This window comes from Octopus sinensis, unplaced genomic scaffold (genome assembly GCF_006345805.1).
Source record: "Octopus sinensis unplaced genomic scaffold, ASM634580v1 Contig10964, whole genome shotgun sequence".
NCBI lineage: Eukaryota > Metazoa > Mollusca > Cephalopoda > Octopoda > Octopodidae > Octopus > Octopus sinensis.
This window is the reverse complement of record NW_021832231.1, coordinates 314,782-334,650: the sequence shown is the minus strand read 5'-3', so window position 1 is coordinate 334,650 and position 19,869 is coordinate 314,782. Positions and strand designations below refer to the sequence as shown.

Below are 19,869 nucleotides of genomic sequence, written 5' to 3'. Positions count from 1 at the left end.
AATTAACTAAAATATTTTCTAATAGAATTCTTATATGCTTTTAATCGAATTAGTCCTGTTTATTTAATAGAGACGTACTCAGCAACTATTTGTTCGTAGAATTTACCAAGTCTGTGGTTTTGTGGGATTTTTGATGTTTATATAATTAATTGAGTCATAACCTTGTTGCGGTTTGTTAGTTCTCGAGGAAGCAGGGAATTTGTCTGTCTGGGTATACGAAAGCACGAAAAATTGGGTGGATAGTCCTGTGGATGGACTCAGGAAGATGCCAACAAACCTCCACTCATTGTCAGCTATCATCAACGAGGTCGACTAGTGATTATTAGGGCGATTTTTTTACGTAAAAATAAAAATTTAATCTAAAAAAATTAACTTTATAAACCTAAAAACTAAAAAAAAGGCTATGCGACAACTCGCCTATAGTATGCGACATCTCTGAGAGGAGTTTGAGGGCTTTGAGTGCAATTATCCCACTGGTCTCGAAAGCCAGAGGAATGAAGCAGCAGGTATCGGTCAAAGAGCCATATTTTGCAGTTTTCCTAGATTCGGCAAAGACAGATGCAGATCCAGGACGAGAAGCGGAGTCAACCAACGATGTGAGGAAAATGAGTCTACGCAGGTAACATCCCACACGAGTGCCATTCCCTCCCTGAACGGGAATAAAGTCGACCCATCAGGGCGTTTTCCATCCCCACTGTCTAGTCCTACCGGTTCTAACATTGAGGGGAATCCAGCGGCGTTAAGCTCGCGCTTCACAACGTCATTCAATGAGGCGTGTCTGGGGATCCTGCCGGCACTCAATAACTAAAGAATAAAAACACTAAAACTTTTTGATACATATACAAATTACATAATTTCCGAAATTTTTTATCAGAAAATTTCGGCTGGACTTTATCTCAGAGAAACATCTTTCAACCGAGCACAAAGTTGGCTGACAATTCAGAAGTAATGAATACTCGGCAGGCGATGTGTGTAAATTAGTTATTTTATTTATGTTTGAAATATCTTTTTTGAAGCCTTTTATTTATGTATTCTTTAATAAATTTGTTGTCATTTCCAAATTTCAACGATTCTAAACTATCATATGCTTCTTCAATTGTGCAACGTGTACTTTCAAATTTCTTAGGAATATCTACAATAACGACATTATTTGGAAACCTGGAATGTTCAAATAGCATCGGATAGAGTCACATAGACTGCTAACTAACACATGGTTTTTGAGACTTTCTTTAGCTGTTCGAATTATCCATCATCCGCGAATGATTCGAAAATATTTTGAACTCTAATAAGATTTTCTGAATATTATGTAGCGGTCTTAAGCCAGGACCTCATCTTTCCAAATGCACACGAAGTGGAATGGGGATGTTTCTATCTTTGAATATTTGTTTTCTTCTATTGTTTTTGTTAATGGCAGCTTGTACAGTAGCTATCATTAAATCAATTTCAGGATAAGAGTCTCATATTTTCTCACAACAATTGTGTAATAGATGAACGGCACATGTGACATGAAATAACTTGGGGTAAAGATTTTTAAGTATTTTTCAGCTAAAACATAAAATGTAACCTAATTTCATATAATTTGCAGCATCCGTAAATAACAAAAGGAAATTTTCCCTTTGAACCAAATTATTTCGAAGTGCATCGTCGACTATCCGAATAATGATGTTCTTGTTAGGAGCAGATTATATCGCCTTGAACGATGTCAGATACAGTCATAGTGAATAAAATGTCCACGTCAAAACATCATGTTCACTATTGTCTATAGCAGGGGTCGGCAAAATACGGCCCGAGTATAGATTTGTATATATTACCGACAAAATAAATTATTTAGATAAAATATTTAATTTGTACTTATGCTTAATGAATTAACATTTGATTCACGCTAATACTGTTAACGTAATATTATCACGAGCCTTGTATCATCGTCAGTTTCAGATATTGTAATTGTTACCCGGAGCCGTGAGGTGAACACGGCAAGTACAAAACTGCAGAACTACCTCCACAATCTCGAAAGTTGGCTCTCGTTAAATCGACTATCAACGAGTCCTGAAAAATCGATCACTACGCTTATGACTTCAGCAAGGAAGCTTGGGAAAATGGTGGTGAACATGTATCTAAACAACATGAAAATTCCGTTTAAAAAATCCCAGAAAATCCTCGGCGTGACTTACGATAGTCATATGTGTTTCTCCCAACAAGTTGAAAATGTTACTACTAGCTGCATGAAGAAACTGAACATCTTAAAAGTGTTCCTCCGAAAATGCAAACCAATGGATCAGCTTCCCCGCACGCCAATCAATATACCGGCAATTTATCGAACCCTCCCTTAGTTATGCTTGTGAGGCGTGGGGAGGGTTTATCAGTGAAACGAACCGCGTTAAAATCGAAAAAACTCAAGAAAGCTTTCGAAAAGCACTAAAAGGACCGAATGAACATCTATTCATCGCCCCATTTAATGAAATCTTGGGAAGAAACATCGGGGCTACAGGCCCTAAAACTCCACCACCGCGCCCTCACAGAAATTGTGCCGGGACTAGGGAGAAGCACCGGGCAAAGATGAGGACCCTCCTCAGAGAAGCCGGGATCACCTGATTAATTAGTTTTATGTTTTGGACGGTGATCTTGGTTTTAATAATAATGTATCATCGTCAGTTTCAGCAGTTTTTGCTGGGCATAAAATCAGAATACGGAGATCTAACGTGTTTTTCAAATGTTAGATGGCTAAGCAGGGGATTTATGTTGAAACGATTGTTTTCATTGCATAATAAAGTACGATTATTTACTGAAAGTAAAAATTTTGATGCTTCATACTTTCGTGATCCTGAATGGCTTGCAAAATTTGCATTTTTGGTTGACATTACTTCTCATCTTAATGATCTGAATTTGAATTTACAAGGAAAAAAACTGCTTATATTCTCACATTATTGCATTTTAAAATAAGATTAATTTGTGGATTTGTCAATTCAAAAATCGAAACTTCATTCATCTCCCAAATTTAAAAGAAACAAAATCAAATGATTTATTCATTTTTAGATGTCCTTAACGAATTGAAATCCCAATTTTCATCTTGATTTTTGACTTTAAAGCTCATTCGGACGAATTTGAGATGTTTTCTATACCTTTCGATGTAGAAATCAATTCAACAAATGAAATCTATCAATTGGAACTTATAGCTTTGCAGTCTGATCATGTTCTTAAAACGATTTTTTATTCAAATCCTTGTAACATTGTGGAATTTTATGAGAAATATGTTCAACCGTGTGGAAAATATCCGCTGTTAGTAAACCATTCCACAAAAATAATATCTTTATTTGGAAATACCTTTGTTTGCGAACAGTTATTTTCAAAAATGAAAAACAATCATAGAACAAGAATTACGGATAATTATGTTTCAATTTTATTGCCCACGACCTATGCACCTAATATCGATGAACTCTCGAACAATAAACGACAGTGTATGAAAAATTAAACAGCAAATTTAATTAAAATTTACTCTTTGTTTGGTTAAATAAAGTTTTATTCAATTAATTAATATTAGCCTTAAATAAGTAAAAATATTATCTGGCCCGCAGACCTGGTCTATGGTGAACAAAAAAATAGAACAAGGAATCAAAACAGGAATAGCAATAAATAAGTATAATTTAGATATTTTAATCATGTAATCGATGATTTTTTAGTTTGAGAATGATTAGTTTGATAATTTCTTAAAATTTTTGTGTTGGAACATGAATTTTTTTTATCTTCCTCTTCAACTTAGTCTTGCAGTTTTAGTTTTCTCGCAAAGTTCTGTATAAAGTTTTCGTCGTCAATATCATTTTCATAAATCAAACAATTTTCATAATCTATTTTATTTTTGTCAGGTTCTGTATTAATGCATTTCCATATGCTTTCTTGAAACAATTTGTAATTGTCAATTCCGATACTTCTAACCAAGTTGATTTATGAATATCAAGCAATTCAATAGAGTGAATTTCTTCAATTTTTCCGTAACTTTTTCGTGATCTACATTGCCATCATTAGTATAAAATTTAATCAAGTATGCACATAGGAGTTGTCTATACCTGTCTTTGAAGGATTTTATTATTCCTTGATCAAAGGGTTGTAACTTCGATGGCAAGTAAAGTTTCTTTTTTTGGTAATCTTTAAAAATAAGTATTTCCTCATTATTTTTCAGAATTTTGTTTATGCAGTCTAGAGAAACATTGAAATAAAGGAATAAATCATTCTGTGTGTAATGTCTATTTTTATGATTTATTTAACCGCCAAGACCACGATAAGAGTCAAACAAAAGTCACGTAATCTCGATGCACTCGACCAGGGACCTCATCTTTGCTCGTTGATCTTTCCACGAGCCCACACAAGATTGCACCGGGCGGCAGGCCGTTTTTGATGATAAAATTTGATTATATCCTTCTTTTGTAAAAATGACAGGCGTTTTCGATTTTCCACCATGCTACCAACTGTAGTTTATTTATTTTAAAGATGTACAAATATTAAATTATTAATGTGGTCTGTTCACTATAGAGAGGGTTGACTGTATGTTGTTTTAGGAAAATTTAACGATCCAAAGACCATTTACTGACTCAAATCATCAAAAAACGCTTAAAAACAATCTTGATTCTGCAGAATAAATATTTGACGAACAAAATTTACAAAAAATGGTGTAAAGTACATTACCAAAATTACTAAGCCAGGTGTCTTGGTTGTACCTAATAAAAAATGACATTATAAAGTAGTTTGAATGTGGATTGCTACATAGATTTGCTGACAACGTAAGAGCTACAAACTGGCAAAAAATCTAACCAAGTTTATAATGGTAGTCAGTGAGATAATACCAAATAAATTTAACGTCATCAAAAAGTGGAAACTGATCATCTTAGTGTTGCCTTACTGGAAAGCAAGAAACTCCACCTGCCATTTTTATTTAATAGAAATAAGAAGCGTTTTCAAAACTGGAATCTTAATAAGTGAAATTAATATATATCATTTAATTCAAGACGTTGGGCGTAAATGTTCTTTTTAATATGCTTAAAAATCAATCACTTTTTGAGTTTTATTCAATCAAATGCTGAGAAAATAAGTCGACTTTAAGTATCAATAGTACAACTGTCATCATTAAGATTAACAAAATTTATCAACTGGTTAATCAAACTTGATTTAGTTTGTGTAATTATGCATTGATAAATTAATTCCAAGAATTTTTTGGAAATTAATTAAAATTGGATAAAATAAGATTTATTTTGGACACAATATCCTTAAATATTTCAATAAACAGAATAACTTTCCTATTGATAAATTTGTGATAATTTATTCTGAACCAAATATTTAAAAACTAATTAAAAAAACTGGATAATAATTTTTCTTAATTAAAACTTTAAAAATCTTTTCATTATTAAAAGTTCCCATAACTAGGGCGTGATATGTTTAATTAGCCAATGAAAACTGCATTTCTATAATGTCAAAAATATCCAGTAACTGAGATCGGAATCTATCCCAAAATGGAGTTGGGTTATATGACCCTCAACATAAAACTATTGAGAACATACGGAAAGTGTGATTTGGATAGTCCCAAGTCTAAAAGTGAGTATGTCCTTATCAACAAGTATAATGAGATTAGACAAATTGGGGCAATCAGATTATGACAGGAAAGTGCGAATAATGTGGCGGAAACGATTAAATAGTTGAGGTAAAGCCGTTAAATAAATGATTGAGCGCATCAGTTCGTAAAATGTTCAACGGGCTGGCGACTATAGAAATCTTTTGTGCAGCGGACTTGCAGAAAACAGACTTTTCAAAGAGACATAGCATTGTATCGAAAAAGAATTCTGTGGTGAGCGCCTATGTAACCGTGGACGTGGACGGAATTGTTGTATTCAAGACACAAGTTTGTCAAAAATCGAACAATCCAGCCTGGAATGAGACTTGTACGTTCATGATATTGCACGGGAACGCATTGCGCTTCATTTTGTTCGACAAGGGAATTCAGAATGACACTTACATTGCAGATTTGACTCTCGATATTGGCAAGGCGGTGGAGAAGGAGTGGGTTTCAATTATCGCACTCAATTTAGATTGCACTCAACCCGTTAGGAAGTCTGTTCATCGGAGTGCACTATGATCCAAATGCTGAAATGTCGGATACGGGTTCTGGGTAGGCAAATAAGGATGTAGAAATAAACGACGTGAATCCAAAAGTGCAGGTAAAAAGATCAAATCAGGAGATGGGGGCTGCCTTTAAACGGAAGGTGGTGATTGTGAACGACCACCGATTTATGTTGGCATATTTTAGACAGCCCACTTTCTGCGCGATTTGTCAGAAATTTATTTGGTAAGACAGTCGGGAGTGACTTTTAGGGGGGTAACGAAGAAGCAGGGATATCAATGCCAGTGTAGGGTTTATGTTTAATCAATAGTATGTGGAATGGTCGCCCACCGAAAGTGCTACGAGCTTGCAGTTGTCGACTGTCCTTGTGCCACGAGCTCTTCAGTCGAGACCATTTTTTGACTCATAGAAAAATTCTACGGCGGGATTCAAGATTGACGTCAGTCACGATTTTGAAGTTTTTAACTACATGAGACCTACTATGTGTGGACATTGCGGATCTTTGTTGTACGGGCTCCTCAAACAAGGCCTGCGGTGCAGGAGTATTCCTTGTCCTTCAATGATAGACTGTCGTATGGACGTCCACAAACGCTGTCAACAATACATTCCCAACCACTGTGGAGTTAATATCAATGAATTGGCTCATGTCCTTAAACAAGTCGGTCTTTCCACTAATGTAAAGACCATTCGCAATCTAGTGAGGGTCGGATATTTATTTCTTAGAGCATTTCCAGTGATTCAGAGCATGTTCAGCTAGTCACGTGGGAAGACTTTGAGATATTGCATGTGAGAACATTTCTATGAGTGATAGGTCATTGGCAAAGGCAGTTTCGGTAAAGTTTTTTCTGCACGTATTAAAGCCACTGGACAACAAGTGGCCATCAAGGCAATCAAGAAACATGTCATCGAGGAGAATGAGGACCTCGAATGTTTATTTGTTGAACGAGATACTCTCCTGTTGGGAAGGGAGTGTTCCTTTCTTGCCAAACTTGTTTGCTCATTCCAACAACAAGTTAGTAGTCTATTGTCAGTTAGACATATGTCTTCCTAGTTGCTGAACTATACGTGGGGGGTGACCTCATGTTCCTTATGCAGGAGAAGGGAGTCCTTTCTGAAAAGACCTGTTCTTTCATTGCAGGACAAATACTCCTCGCGCTTAGTTTTCTGCATGAGAAGCGGATTATATATAGGTTGGTTAGCTGTGGTTTAGTGCAGGGACCTTAAATTGGATAATGTGATGATCGACGGGGATGGATACATAAAACTAGTCGACTTTGGAATGTGCAAGGCCAATGCAGGACCAGAAACTCTGACAACAACTTTTTGTGGGACTCCTGACTATATAGCTCCAGAGGTACCGATTTTTATAGAACTCAGATGCTTGTCGACCGACCTTACGGGATGACTGTCGACTGGTGGGCATTCGGGATCATTCTTTATGAAATGGTTGTCGGACAACCCCCCTTTGACGGTGAAAGTGAGGATGAGCTATTTACCAATATTATGCGACAAAAAATCATAATTCCAGCAAGTCTAAGCGCGCAGACCAAAGAAATTCTCGTCAAGGCGTTCTTAATTTGTTATTTCTTAGTTCATGGTCAGAAATCCAGAGAAACGTATGGGATGTAAAGGAGACGAACAAGACATTTACAAACTTGAGTTTTTTACTCTTAACTTAACGTGGAACGATCTGAAAGAAAAGAAAATACAGTCACCGATAGATTTTAAGAAGGTAAACTTTCTTCGAACACTTTCAGGGTCCCTACGTTGACAACTTTGATATCAATTTCACTTCACGTCGGGCCCGGCTCACGGCTGTAAATAAAAAGGATGTCTCAAAAATAAATCAAAACAACTTTTCTAACTTTGACATTACTGTGCAGTAAATATCACTAATTTAAATCGTATTCAATTTTTATTATAAATTAATTATTAATGGGCATAATTGATGTGATTCAGTCGATTAGTCTTATATTTCCTAAGAATGACCTTATTTTCTCTAGATAACCTCAGTTTTGAATAAAAACTATTTTCTCATCGTTAAACTCACATTTTTTTGAGTAGTTTAATTTTTTAGGAATGACTCTAAATAATTCAATTTAAAGGGAATTTCTGAATTGAATACACAGTTCTAGAAAATAGGGAAACCTTCCGAAAGTAAGTGTCATTACGTTTCATTAAAATTAGAACTAAAAAATTTAAGAGCATTTGGTAATGTCTCCGGGGTTGTAAATCAGTTAGTGTAAAGAGAAATGCCCCTTCAATAACTTTGAAAATCTCAAGAACGCTAAGAGAGTATGATGTGTATATTATGGCACATAAAAGATCAGTACTGAAAAAATGAAATAAGCGATTTATGTGTATGGAAATTTCATTTAGTCAATTTCTGAATGAATTTTGTTCATTTGTGCAAATTTGAGACCCAAGCCAACCCTACCTTACACATCCCATGAAGATTATCAGCGCAGTCATAAAACAAAAGTCGACTGCCAGGTAAATCACAACAAGCTATAAATAGTAATCAAATATGATTTTAGGAATGAACACAACTAGTACCAACTAAAAACAAGTTCAAAAAATATATTAGTAAATAATTAATTAACTAGTAATCAGAATCGCTCGACTCGGACGGTCTCTCAATAACTTTCAATTTATACAGAAATTCCTCAAAGTCTAAAATTCGTCTCACATCCACTCAACCTTTCAAACAAGAGATAGAAGGCAGTTGAGAACGAACATACTGAGCAATCAAATCCCCACTTTTATACACAAACAACGACGGACAATATTTATGGGGATAGTTCTCCACACAGGTGGAAGCCCGTCCCCTGATAAACTTGGAGAATGGGTGAAGGGGGGCCAAACGGGACATACAATTGTTGATTAGTGAACAGAGCTCGTCACTACTAATTATTCCACATACAAACCCATCGTTATAAACGTGGACGAGGACAAATATATTATTTCCTGCTTTATTTACCTGATCAGTCCAATCTTGTCGGGTTATTTCTACAACTGAGCCAAATGACGGTCTTTGTTGGTTTAATCGAAGTTGATTTAATTTCTGTTGCTTGTAGAACTGGAAAAAAATTTCATCTTCCTCGTCGAATAAATCCTCTGCTTTCTCAAGCTGCTTTAAACTCATTTTTTCTGGGTGGATGCCATCTGATAACATTTATAAGTATTGTTAGACATACCGTCATGGATTGGTTCTTCGGGTTCTGGTTCTTTGGGTAATTCTGGAATTATTCCTAACTTTCTGAGAGCATCATTCCATTCGGTATCCTGTTTCCAATCCTGCATTTCTAGGAATACAATTAATGACCAACAAGAACAATAAAACGATAATCTGATTATAGGAAGTATTTTATTTTTATTATAAATTAATTAAAATCTTAATAATTTTAATTTTTTTTAATTGTAATTGAACTATACTGGCTAAACTTAATGACAAAAATTATCTAAATAAAAATAAATTAAAGAAATATAATTTATTATAATAATTATAATTGCTATAAAATTGTTAAATAATATTTAAAACCATGTTCAATTAAATAATATAATACAGGACCGCTTGATTAACGTGTGGTGGGTCATAAATATGGGAATTAAATCTTTGCACAAATTCTTAGCTCCAATCACAACCCACAAAAAACTTAGTCACTTTTCTGGCTGTCGCGTAGCAGTTGACGCATATTGTTGGTTACATCGGGGAACATTTTGCTGCATATCCGATTTATTTCACGAAAGACCAACAACTGCGTATTCACATCATAATCATCCACAGATATCTAAAATTTTGCCAAAAAATGATAAATTTATTGATATCTTATAAAATCGTGCCAATTCTAGTATTTGACGGACTCCCTTTCCCCCTCAAGTCAGAAACAAACAAAAAACGATCAGAGTTTATTTAATTAAATCACATTTTAAAGCAATCGTAAACAAAATCGAGAAACAGCGCTTAAACTATTATCTCGAGGCAAGAAGAGCGAGGCCTACGAGTACATGCGGAGAGCTGTCGGAGTGGATTTCAGGATGGCTCGATCCTTGATGAGGCTTTGCATAGAAATGGACGTCGATTTTATAGTCGCCCCCTACGAGGCTGATTCTCAAATCGCCCATTTATTTAAAACAGGATTAGTCGATTTTGCTATTTCTGAGGACTCTGATTTGTTAGCTTTTGGCTGTCATAAGGTCTCTGGTTGGGATTATTTGGTCAGGTCTTGTATAAACTGGACGATTCGGGGAAAGGGGATTTCGTCGATATGGAAAATATTGGGAGAATAATCAACGATAAACTCAACGATCTAAAATTCCTCAGAATGTGTATTTTGGCAGGGTGTGACTATCTCCCCTCACTTCCCGGAATTGGAATTGTCCGAGCCAAGTCCATAATTTATTCTGAAGGGGACTACACCTGGGAGGAGGAGTGGGATATTGAAGAAGTAAGTTTTCCATTTCAGTCCAGAATGTCTCGTTGAGAGTCAAAGCGGCTTTTCCTACGAACTACTCTTCCGAACAACTCAGAGAGTATTCATCCAACTTTTCGGAGGTGTTTAAAGCATTTCGTTACCAGCCTGTGTTTGATGTGAAGAAAGGATTAGTCCATTCACTAAACATGATTCCCCTATCCGTCAAAGGCATGGATCAGTGGTCTTTTCTATTTGTGTTTATTTGGAAGTATATTGGACGAGGAATATGCACTGAGTGTCGCGATGGGTAATGTCGATACAAAGACAGGGAAGCTTGTCAGTGATGCGTTTTTGATGGCTGAAATTTCTGTTGTGATGAGCTGATTGACTGTTAGGCTAATCCTGGGAGTATTTGGAGACTGAGAGATTACAATATTTGTAAATTTGCCAGTCCAATGAAGACTGCCAATACCAGCAATGTGTTATTGGAGCAATCCCCGCTTATTTTGCGTCGTGTTCGGAGTAAATATTTTGCTGAGGACGGACAAGTTACTGACTCCCCGAGTGATTTGTTTCTCTCTTATTTTAGACCTCAGATCGAAAAGACGTCGAACAAAGTAAGAAAGTTACATTTTTTAAAACAATTCTTTGGTTTTTTATTACTGCTTTATCAAATATAAAAAAATGTACCTATATCAATGACCCTATGATACAAAAAATTAATATTTTTTAAAATAACTAGTTTATCACAGGGCTATTCAGTTACACACTCAGTTCTTTGTATTTTCTTAGTTATTTTTGAAAAAGGAAGTAATGAAAATGAATTGACTATATTAAATTAATTAAGATCGATAAAAATGAATTAAAATTGTTTAGGTATTTTCAGCACATAATAATAGTGTATAAATTAAAATAACATTGACTATCAATTGGAATCTGCGAAATTGATTTTTGATGAATGTTTATAACTATTTCATAGAATAAATCAAATTACTTAATGAGTTTAAATCGAAAAAATTTTAAATGTATTAAGTTACATAATGGGATTAAAGTTTTGATTGATATTTATATGCGGAAAATCTCAAAGCAGCCAGATAAAAACCTTGAAACGAATTTAAGAAAACGAAGATAAATTGCAGAAAAACTGAATGGTGATACTTTATGAAAAAACCAAAAACCCAAGTTATACCTTAAAAAATAAAAATAATTTACCAAAAAAGAATATTAATCCGAATAGCAAAAAGAATTCTTTAAATTTTGAAGAGGTGTTTTTTGAAAATGATTTTTTTTGTGTTCTATTCTTATCGAGATTAATAAGGATGAGTATGAAAATAATGACATTAATAGCTAAGCAAATAGCAATAGGGAAGTATAGGCTCAAATATAATGCAAGTCCATTAAGCCAGCATCTAAAAATGAAGTTAAACAAAAACATTTGTTTTTGCATATACATTTTCCAATTAATAGCAGATATGATGATCGGTGGAATGATGGGAACGCCTAGTTGATTTTATTATTAGAAACTGACCCCAAGCAGTGCAAAATGCAATTTTTAAAAAATCGACTGGAATATTTCCAAAAACTCGGACAAATAAATAGTAGAAAAAGGCCCCTTCTACTGTCATCCAGGCAAACACAGACAGCAGTAAATAATGCAGTAGGAATCCAACTGCCCCACAACTCCTATTTTTACCGAACTCCATCCCAAAAACAAAAACAAGGTTCATCAGAAGCATTGCAATGCATAAATTTAAAAATAAATGAAATGAATAAGATTTATGTCCATTTCTGAAATGTAAAGTAATCACATGACCTCCAAGACACAATCGAGTAAACAATGACGACAATCTCTGTTATTATTGATATTGCAAGACCAACATTTGTAAGAATGCTCAGCCATTTATATTCTTTTACTATAGACGGGTCCTATATGCAATAATTATTTCACAAAAAATACAAAAATGACTGCAAAATTAGTCAGATGAGTACACGTACATTGTATCCCATTTTTTGTAATCTTACTGGTGCATCCATTTGACTTCCAGTCTTGTGTGGACACATTCAGATATACACAAACTGATTTTATAGTGAAATCTTATTTATTTTTATACAAACATACTTCCTGGAAACTCAAGTTTTATTTTCAAATTGTGAATCGGTTTGTTAGTATTCACCAATATTCCCACAACAGATGTCTGAAGCTTTGATTTATTAAAAATGTTAAAAAGTTCATCGTTCTTCCAAAAAACAAATGCTATTTTTAGTTTTGCAGATTCTTACAGGTAAGATATTTTATTTTACCTTCTACTAAATCCTGAAGATGTTTTTTGTCAAATTTTATTTTAATTGCGGATTCAGTATTATCTAGAATCGGCGAATTTATGTTTGTTCTGTTCAAAGTCAACAAATTTGCATCAAAATTTTCTAAACTAAATCTGGTTGTGCCTGGTTTGGCATCAGTAGAAATTATTGTATTTGTTATGGTCTTCATAATTCTAATTAAATTAAAAATGATGTATGACTTGATGTTTGTTGATTTCACCATTTCATCAGAAACTGTGGATTTGGAATAAGACAATTGATTGCTGATTTTAGAAAGAATTGCCTAAATGCAATAATAATGTGGTTGCAATTGTTCTCTACTGTAAAAAAATACCTGACTTTCTTTTTCCGTCAAGTTATTTTTTGCATTTGCATAATTCAAAAACTGGTTAATGTTTTTTACGTCCTATTAATTATTTTCCGGTTCACCTTATTTGTGCTTTCGACTTGGATTATCTGAAGGTTCCTAAAGATGTCGTAATTGCATGTTACAGTTCTTGATTCTTTACAAACAATAATTTTATTATTACCATTTCCATTTTTACATTCTTTAATGTCACCTTTTGAAATAGAATCTATGTTAGGACAATAATCGTGAATTTTTTCGCAGTTTGAAATTGTATATTGATGGTGGTTATTTTGAACTAAATACCCGAAATATTTCTCATGACAGTCCTTATACCAATGTAACCCCCATAAGCAAAAAATCAAATCTTTTATACATCTAAAATTGAATTATCCATTAGACTTTCCGTCCAAATTGCAAAACTTAGTCCCATAGACATATCCCAAACTCCAAGCAGAAAAACTGTCAAATCCAACCCATCCTAGATCTAAAAAAATGTGAATAAAATTACCATCACCCATTTTTATATGTTCAATCATCCAATAATATTCTCCATATATTGTTATCGGTTTGTAATTTGTACTCCATAAATTCATGTATTCAAACCATGTGACATTTTCAATCCTTATGTAGTCATATGAAATAACTATAATAAACAATTCTCAAAATTACTCCAGTTCTCATTAATAAACAAAAAAAAGATGAAAGTAAACATTCGTATTTTTATACTTCGGATTGGAATATATAGCTAGCGACAATTTTGGAATAATGAAAACCGCTAACCATTTTATTATTGCTGTAAATCGAGTTGACATTTGATCGTATAAAATAATTGCTTCGGTTCTGCGAATCTGAAATTTTTTAATAAAATTGGTATATACACTCCTCGACAAAAAAAATGATTCAAAATTCATATTTAGTTTTTTCTTAAAAATCTTATAAATATTCTAATTTCAAAAAACTTAATAGATTAGTTGTAATTATTATTATTTAATTTTAATAAAATATTTGTTAATTACATTAATTTGGAAAAATTAAAAGCATAACACACAATATGTTAGTATATGTCAGTGACAAAAAAAATGATTCAAAAAAATTATCTAAACAAATATCTCTTTATAAGATTTTAATATCTTTATTTTAGGAAAAATCATATGGATGACTTCACGAAAGTAAAAATTATTGCCTTATATGAAACCAAAAGGCCATTTCTGGCAATTTCTTCAAAAGTCGGGGTACATGAGGCAACATTGTCTAATTTTATCCAACGATACAAGAAGACAGGCACGATTCATCGAAAACCAGGATCTGGACGACCAGTGATTCTCATGTGCGGCCCTCAGAATTTAATTGAGGGGCTTATTTTTCTATAAATATTTTATTTGGAGATTTTCTATTTTTAAATTTTATGAATAAAATATTGTCACGTTTATTATTTGTTGTTGTGATATCGGATTTTAAACCTTTTCGAAAAATTTCCAAGAAAAATAGGATTTTTATATTTAATTTAAGCTGACACACAGACGCATCATAAACATCAAATTCGACGATCAAGGCTGGAATTTGGACTCCACCCTCTTTCATATCGAAAAAGCTCTGGTAGATTCCCGAGGCATTCAGCTCTCAACGACGTTATAAGAAGAGCTCTCGATTCAATCGGATTCCCATCAGTGTCGGAACCACCTGGATTAAACCGAGGAGATGGAAAACGCCCAGACGGGATGACTATCTTTCCGTTCTTGGAAGGAAAGCCTCTCGTATGGGATTCAACATGTTTCGACTTCTTGTCCAAGACAAACATGTTGGAAAGTGCCTGCAATGCTGGCACAGCTGCGGATAAAGCAGAGGTCATCAAGAAGAAGAAATATGATGGGCTCACCGATCGTTACGTTTTCCGGCCGGTTGCTGTCGAAACCCTGGGATCGATTGGGAAGGAGTCGTTGTGCTTCCTCAAGTGTATTGGACGTCTCAAGACCTTGAGAACACACAATCCTCTGGAGAAGAGATGGCTCCTCCAGAACGTGTTTCAAGCAATAGTGAGGGGAAACAGGATCGCCATCAGTTCTTCTTCTTATTGACCTTAACATCCAACAAAACAAACATTTAAGCTGACAGAGCTTTAAAGGAGGTGCAAATTCAATGAAATTATTTGCATCTTCATTAATTATGAAAAGTGATGAGGTTTCCGGCATTTACCAACTGGAATTGATTGTTTTGCAAAATGATGTTGAACTACAAAGTTTTTTCAGGAACATTTCAATAATTGACTTTTATCGATAATTCCTTAGAAACGATTTCCGAATCTAGTCAATAATGCAAAGAAAAATTTAGCGATGTTTGGATCAACATATTTAGTAAACTTGTTTGAATTAAAACAAAGTTTTGCAGCAGATTGACTGATGATAGTCTTCTAAGTGATTTGTTACGTACTTCAACTAGTAAAATCAAACCTAATTTTGATTACTTAGTTAAAAATAATTGTTAAAAATTATTTGCGGCCCCTGTAATTTTTTTAAATTTGCGACCCTTGAGTAAAGAAGCTTGAGAATCAAACCCGAGTCAGAGTGGATTCAGACCTGGAAGGTCGACAGCAGACGTAGTATGGAGCCACAGATGGCTGTGTGCAATGTGCCAGAAACACAAAGAAGAAATCTCAATCCTTGGAATTGATCTATCCCGTGCTTTTGATACAATCAACCGCAAAAAGCTGATGCATGTATTGTCGAACCAATCTTACTTTACAACGCGGGGACCTTGGGCCTAACCGCTAAAGAACTGGAGCAGCTCAACTCTTTTTACAGAAAACAACTACGACTACTCCTGGGAATTCACTGGCCAAAAAAGATGACCAATAATGAACTCTACAGAATCACCCATACATCCGAGATTGCAAAGAAAGTGATGTTCACGAAGTGGATGCTCTTTGGATATGTCCTAAGAGCCTCGGAAATGAGGCCGGCCAATCAGAACATGGAATCCTACTTCTGCTCATTAAATAAAACGGCAACATTACCGACTACGCTCGACCATGATCTCACGTCGATTGGAAGGAAACTGAAATCGGTCGATGATCTGGACGAACTGAGATGCCTCGCACGTAACAGGGGAGCGTGGATACGACTAACAGAGCGTATCCTGAGTCGCATGGCAAAAGTGGAATCTTAATTAACTTTTTGATTCCGCGAGATTGCTTTAATAATAATATAATTTGGTTACACCTCATACATTAGAGTTATCATTCCACAGAAAGTGGACTGTACTCGAAGAATTTAAAATTTTTTTGAAATGTGATTTCATTTATTATTCAAGACAAAAATTTATTGTTCTTGATGATGAATCCACATAATTCGATTATTTTTTATACACTATTTTTAAAAATTAACAGTTTTTTTGTCAGATATTAAAAACTATTATATTATTTTTTGAAAATACATTTAAGAAAATTATAATAAAGTATATAAAAAAGACTAATTCTTGCAGCAAGAGAAATAATTCTTGCAGCAAAATAGATATATCAAATTATTATTTTTTAAATTTATAAATAAAAATATTAATTATATAATTAGAATTAAAACTGATTGCATTTGTCACGTTGGTCCTTGTCATTGTGACCAAAAATGGAATTAAACCAAAGCATTTGTTGTGTTACCCTCCCTTCTCAAGAGAAGGACACTTTTTATAAAAAGTATAAATCATTTTTTAACATATTTTAAATAGTTTTGAAGAAGCTATCAAAAATAACAACACACCTCTCAACGATTATATGTCCACTAAATCTTCCTGTGCCGAGGGAAACAGAATCGTCCAATGCCTGGTGCTTCCATCCACTATAGTACTCCGATTTGAAGTATTCCCTCCAATATATCCCCAGAACGGACGAGTAGGCTTCTTCAACTACACAACAGAGGACAATCGTGAGTCCAAAACACCCCCAAATAACAGGTTATGTGATATTTCTTTATATGGACAGTACTCCGAAGAGGAGGTTGTCCAGAGTGTCACTTCCTACGCTTTTGAGATCTCGGTAACACCAGTGACTCATGTACAGGCAATCTGTGCCTATTCGGACAATCCCGGGATCGAATTCAAGGCGGGATATGGAGGTGCCTGAGGAGTTGATCACCACGGTATGAATAAACAGGCTATTTTAGGTCCATAACGTACTCCAGAGGCCTCGGACAGAAATCATAAGAGAACTTCGCATGACGGTGACTGTTTTGTGCCAATTTTAGAATTTGGACCCAAACATGGCCATAAATAATATTCTTAGTCGGGAAAGTGGAGAAGATAGAAATTCCTTTCATCCCAACTTTTTACTGAGTTCGGTGATTCCTGCTGGTGTTTCTTTCCGTGAACTGGCGTCTCAACAGTACATATCGATTCCACAAATGTCGACTATCCTGTCCGATCGAGGCAATTCCGATCGCGAGATTTCGAACATTCCAGAACCTTCTCGAATAACATCATCTAAAGTTATTTTCGGTGACGTCATTGTATTTGTGAAACAAAATAAGGCAGGGTTGAGTGTACTAGTGTTTAGGCAGATGATATATTTTTCTCCCATATTGCCGCACTGTACAGTGAACTATTGCTTGTTGAAAAGTCCTCGGGGAAGTTATTTACTATAAAATGGTCTTGTTCGAAATATCGTTGTGAGCCAAGTCCACGGTCGTCTCTGTTGGGATTGGACGAGGAGGAGATTGTAATGCTGGCTGCCTCGCCTACTCGTGCTGCGTGTCTGACCAAGAGTGGGAAGATTGCGTCGTGGATGGATGACTGTTTTGAGGACTATGCAGTAAAGGCAGAACATGCTGCCTGCTGCTTCCCTCAACTCGACGGGGAAAAGGTCGTCCAGTTGTGTTGTTCTCCCAGTCAGACATTAGTCCTTACAAACCGTTCTCACGTGTTTTGGTGGTTAGAACTAATTCTCACATTTACAAGGGGAATTAAATTACTCTCGACTTGTAAAATTGACAGGTTAATGGACCCGGCTTCTCGAGACTTGGACTCGAAAATAAGTGTGGGGAGCAAAGTGTATTATCACAACATGTCTATCTACATTGGAGGGGCCATTGCATTCTCTCCCAGTTTAGAGTACAATTCTCCTCCAAAGACAGGTTATGTAGTCAATAATTTCTGTCCATCTGATGGAAATATATCAATCCGGCCAATGTAGTTAATACAGTGTGAAATGTAGATTGTGTTCGGAAGAGTCGGATTATATTTCCCACAGTTTGCACACACTAACATAATATAGAACGGCATTCCATTAATCCAAAATATGGAGAGAGTGGGGAAGTCTCCATTCCAGTATCGTCGACATATCTACTCAGACGTTCTCCCGTGTCATCCTACTACACTGTGATAATGGTTAATACGTTGAGTCATTTGCAGGTGGATAATGACATGGCTCTCATTCGGCTGGGGAGGGCGTCCTCCTCTTCAGAAAGTGACAGAATTGTCAAAATGAGTGATCTTGAGGCCGTTCCGTGCATGAGGCATGTTTGGTGTGTTCATAGTGCAGGTCATACAAGAGGATTTTGAATCCCGTGCAGAAATGTCCAGTCATGCTTAAACTGACAGCTTGTGGGGATATTTATGACATTCTGTACTCAAAAAACAGTTTACTTTGTATTTGTGTATCCAGGACTCAACCTTATTGCCGTTTGCGACGACAAACCTCATTTTGTTACTTGTGAGGGGAATGTGGTCACTAAACATCCACTCCACAGATTTATGGAGACAAGTCGACCCAAGGAGATTGAATTGGTGGCGTGCGCTGAGAATATGCCTATCGTTATGAGGGACAGGCAGGATGGGAGCATTCGACTATTTCCAATCACAAATAAGGAGTCCGCTTATCTCCCTTCTTTTCTCAAGTTCCCTGCCACTGACTGTGTTGGTTTCGGAAGCTGCAGTGTAAACGGCAATCCTTTCAACATGATTGTATTTATTCAAAAAGTATTTGAACATAATAATTTGTTAGAGACATGTAATTATGCCTATAATCCAGAATTCTGACCATGCAGCACTAAAAGAACTCATTATTTCTGCACAGAATAACTGTTTTAGTTTTGTATAATCATTAGACGACCAACGAATGAATCTAATCGACTCTCTCCTCACTGAGACTTGTGATGGTAATAGAAATCCAATGCACGTCGCTGTCATTACCTGCAGAGTGGAGACTGAGGGTGATGTCCACCACACTGACGATGTTTTAGGTAACTCGGCCACCGAGTCCAAAACCTCAAAGAGATGTGCTTCTGGAAAGAGTTTTTTAGACGAAGGTTGCATGTCCATTTATTATATATTAGAGAAAAATAATACCAAAGAACGGGATTCACTGTGTGTGCTGGAAATGTTATGTACGTCTCAGATTCTGAATACAACGGTGACAACCTTGCTGAGTAGACGGTTGCTTTTATTGGGTTATATTTAAGTGACGTGAATGGATTCACTCCTCTCGTATATTCTCTTATCGAATTCTGTTATGGGGCTGCTCTCATGATACTCGGTCATTTCAGGAACGACCACTCTTTGGTTCTCAATACGTTGTTGAATTGCACTCCTGTGTCTCCTCTCCACGTGATATGCCAGAATGATTCCTGCACATATAGTCTGACTTCCTCCGCCACTGCTTCACAGGTGTTATCAGTCAGTGACTTGTAGACTCTCTATGA

The 19,869-nt window shown here is 35.5% G+C and overlaps 2 protein-coding genes and 1 long non-coding RNA gene across 3 annotated transcripts; 2 read left to right on the top strand and 1 right to left on the bottom strand.

Moving 5' to 3' along the window:
* Positions 1-5,728: 5,728 nt before the first annotated feature.
* On the top strand, positions 5,729-6,118 carry LOC115228722 (protein kinase C-like 1B). The gene has a single exon (XM_029799243.1). It carries the CDS (start codon positions 5,729-5,731, stop codon positions 6,116-6,118), a length of 390 nt encoding a protein of 129 aa, XP_029655103.1.
* Positions 6,119-8,798: 2,680 nt separating this feature from the next.
* Positions 8,799-9,412, bottom strand: LOC115228721 (phosducin-like protein 3). Its single transcript, XM_036499003.1, has 2 exons — positions 9,301-9,412; positions 8,799-9,268 (listed from the first exon to the last, which is right to left on the bottom strand). The coding sequence occupies exons 1-2, from the start codon at positions 9,404-9,406 to the stop codon at positions 8,799-8,801; spliced, it is 576 nt and encodes a 191-aa protein (XP_036354896.1). The 5' UTR covers positions 9,407-9,412.
* A 9,452-nt stretch (positions 9,413-18,864) lies between these two features.
* LOC115228760 lies at positions 18,865-19,476 on the top strand. The gene is made up of 2 exons (XR_003883248.2): positions 18,865-19,380; positions 19,411-19,476. It is a non-coding gene; the product is annotated as an uncharacterized LOC115228760 (long non-coding RNA).
* Positions 19,477-19,869: the final 393 nt, after the last annotated feature.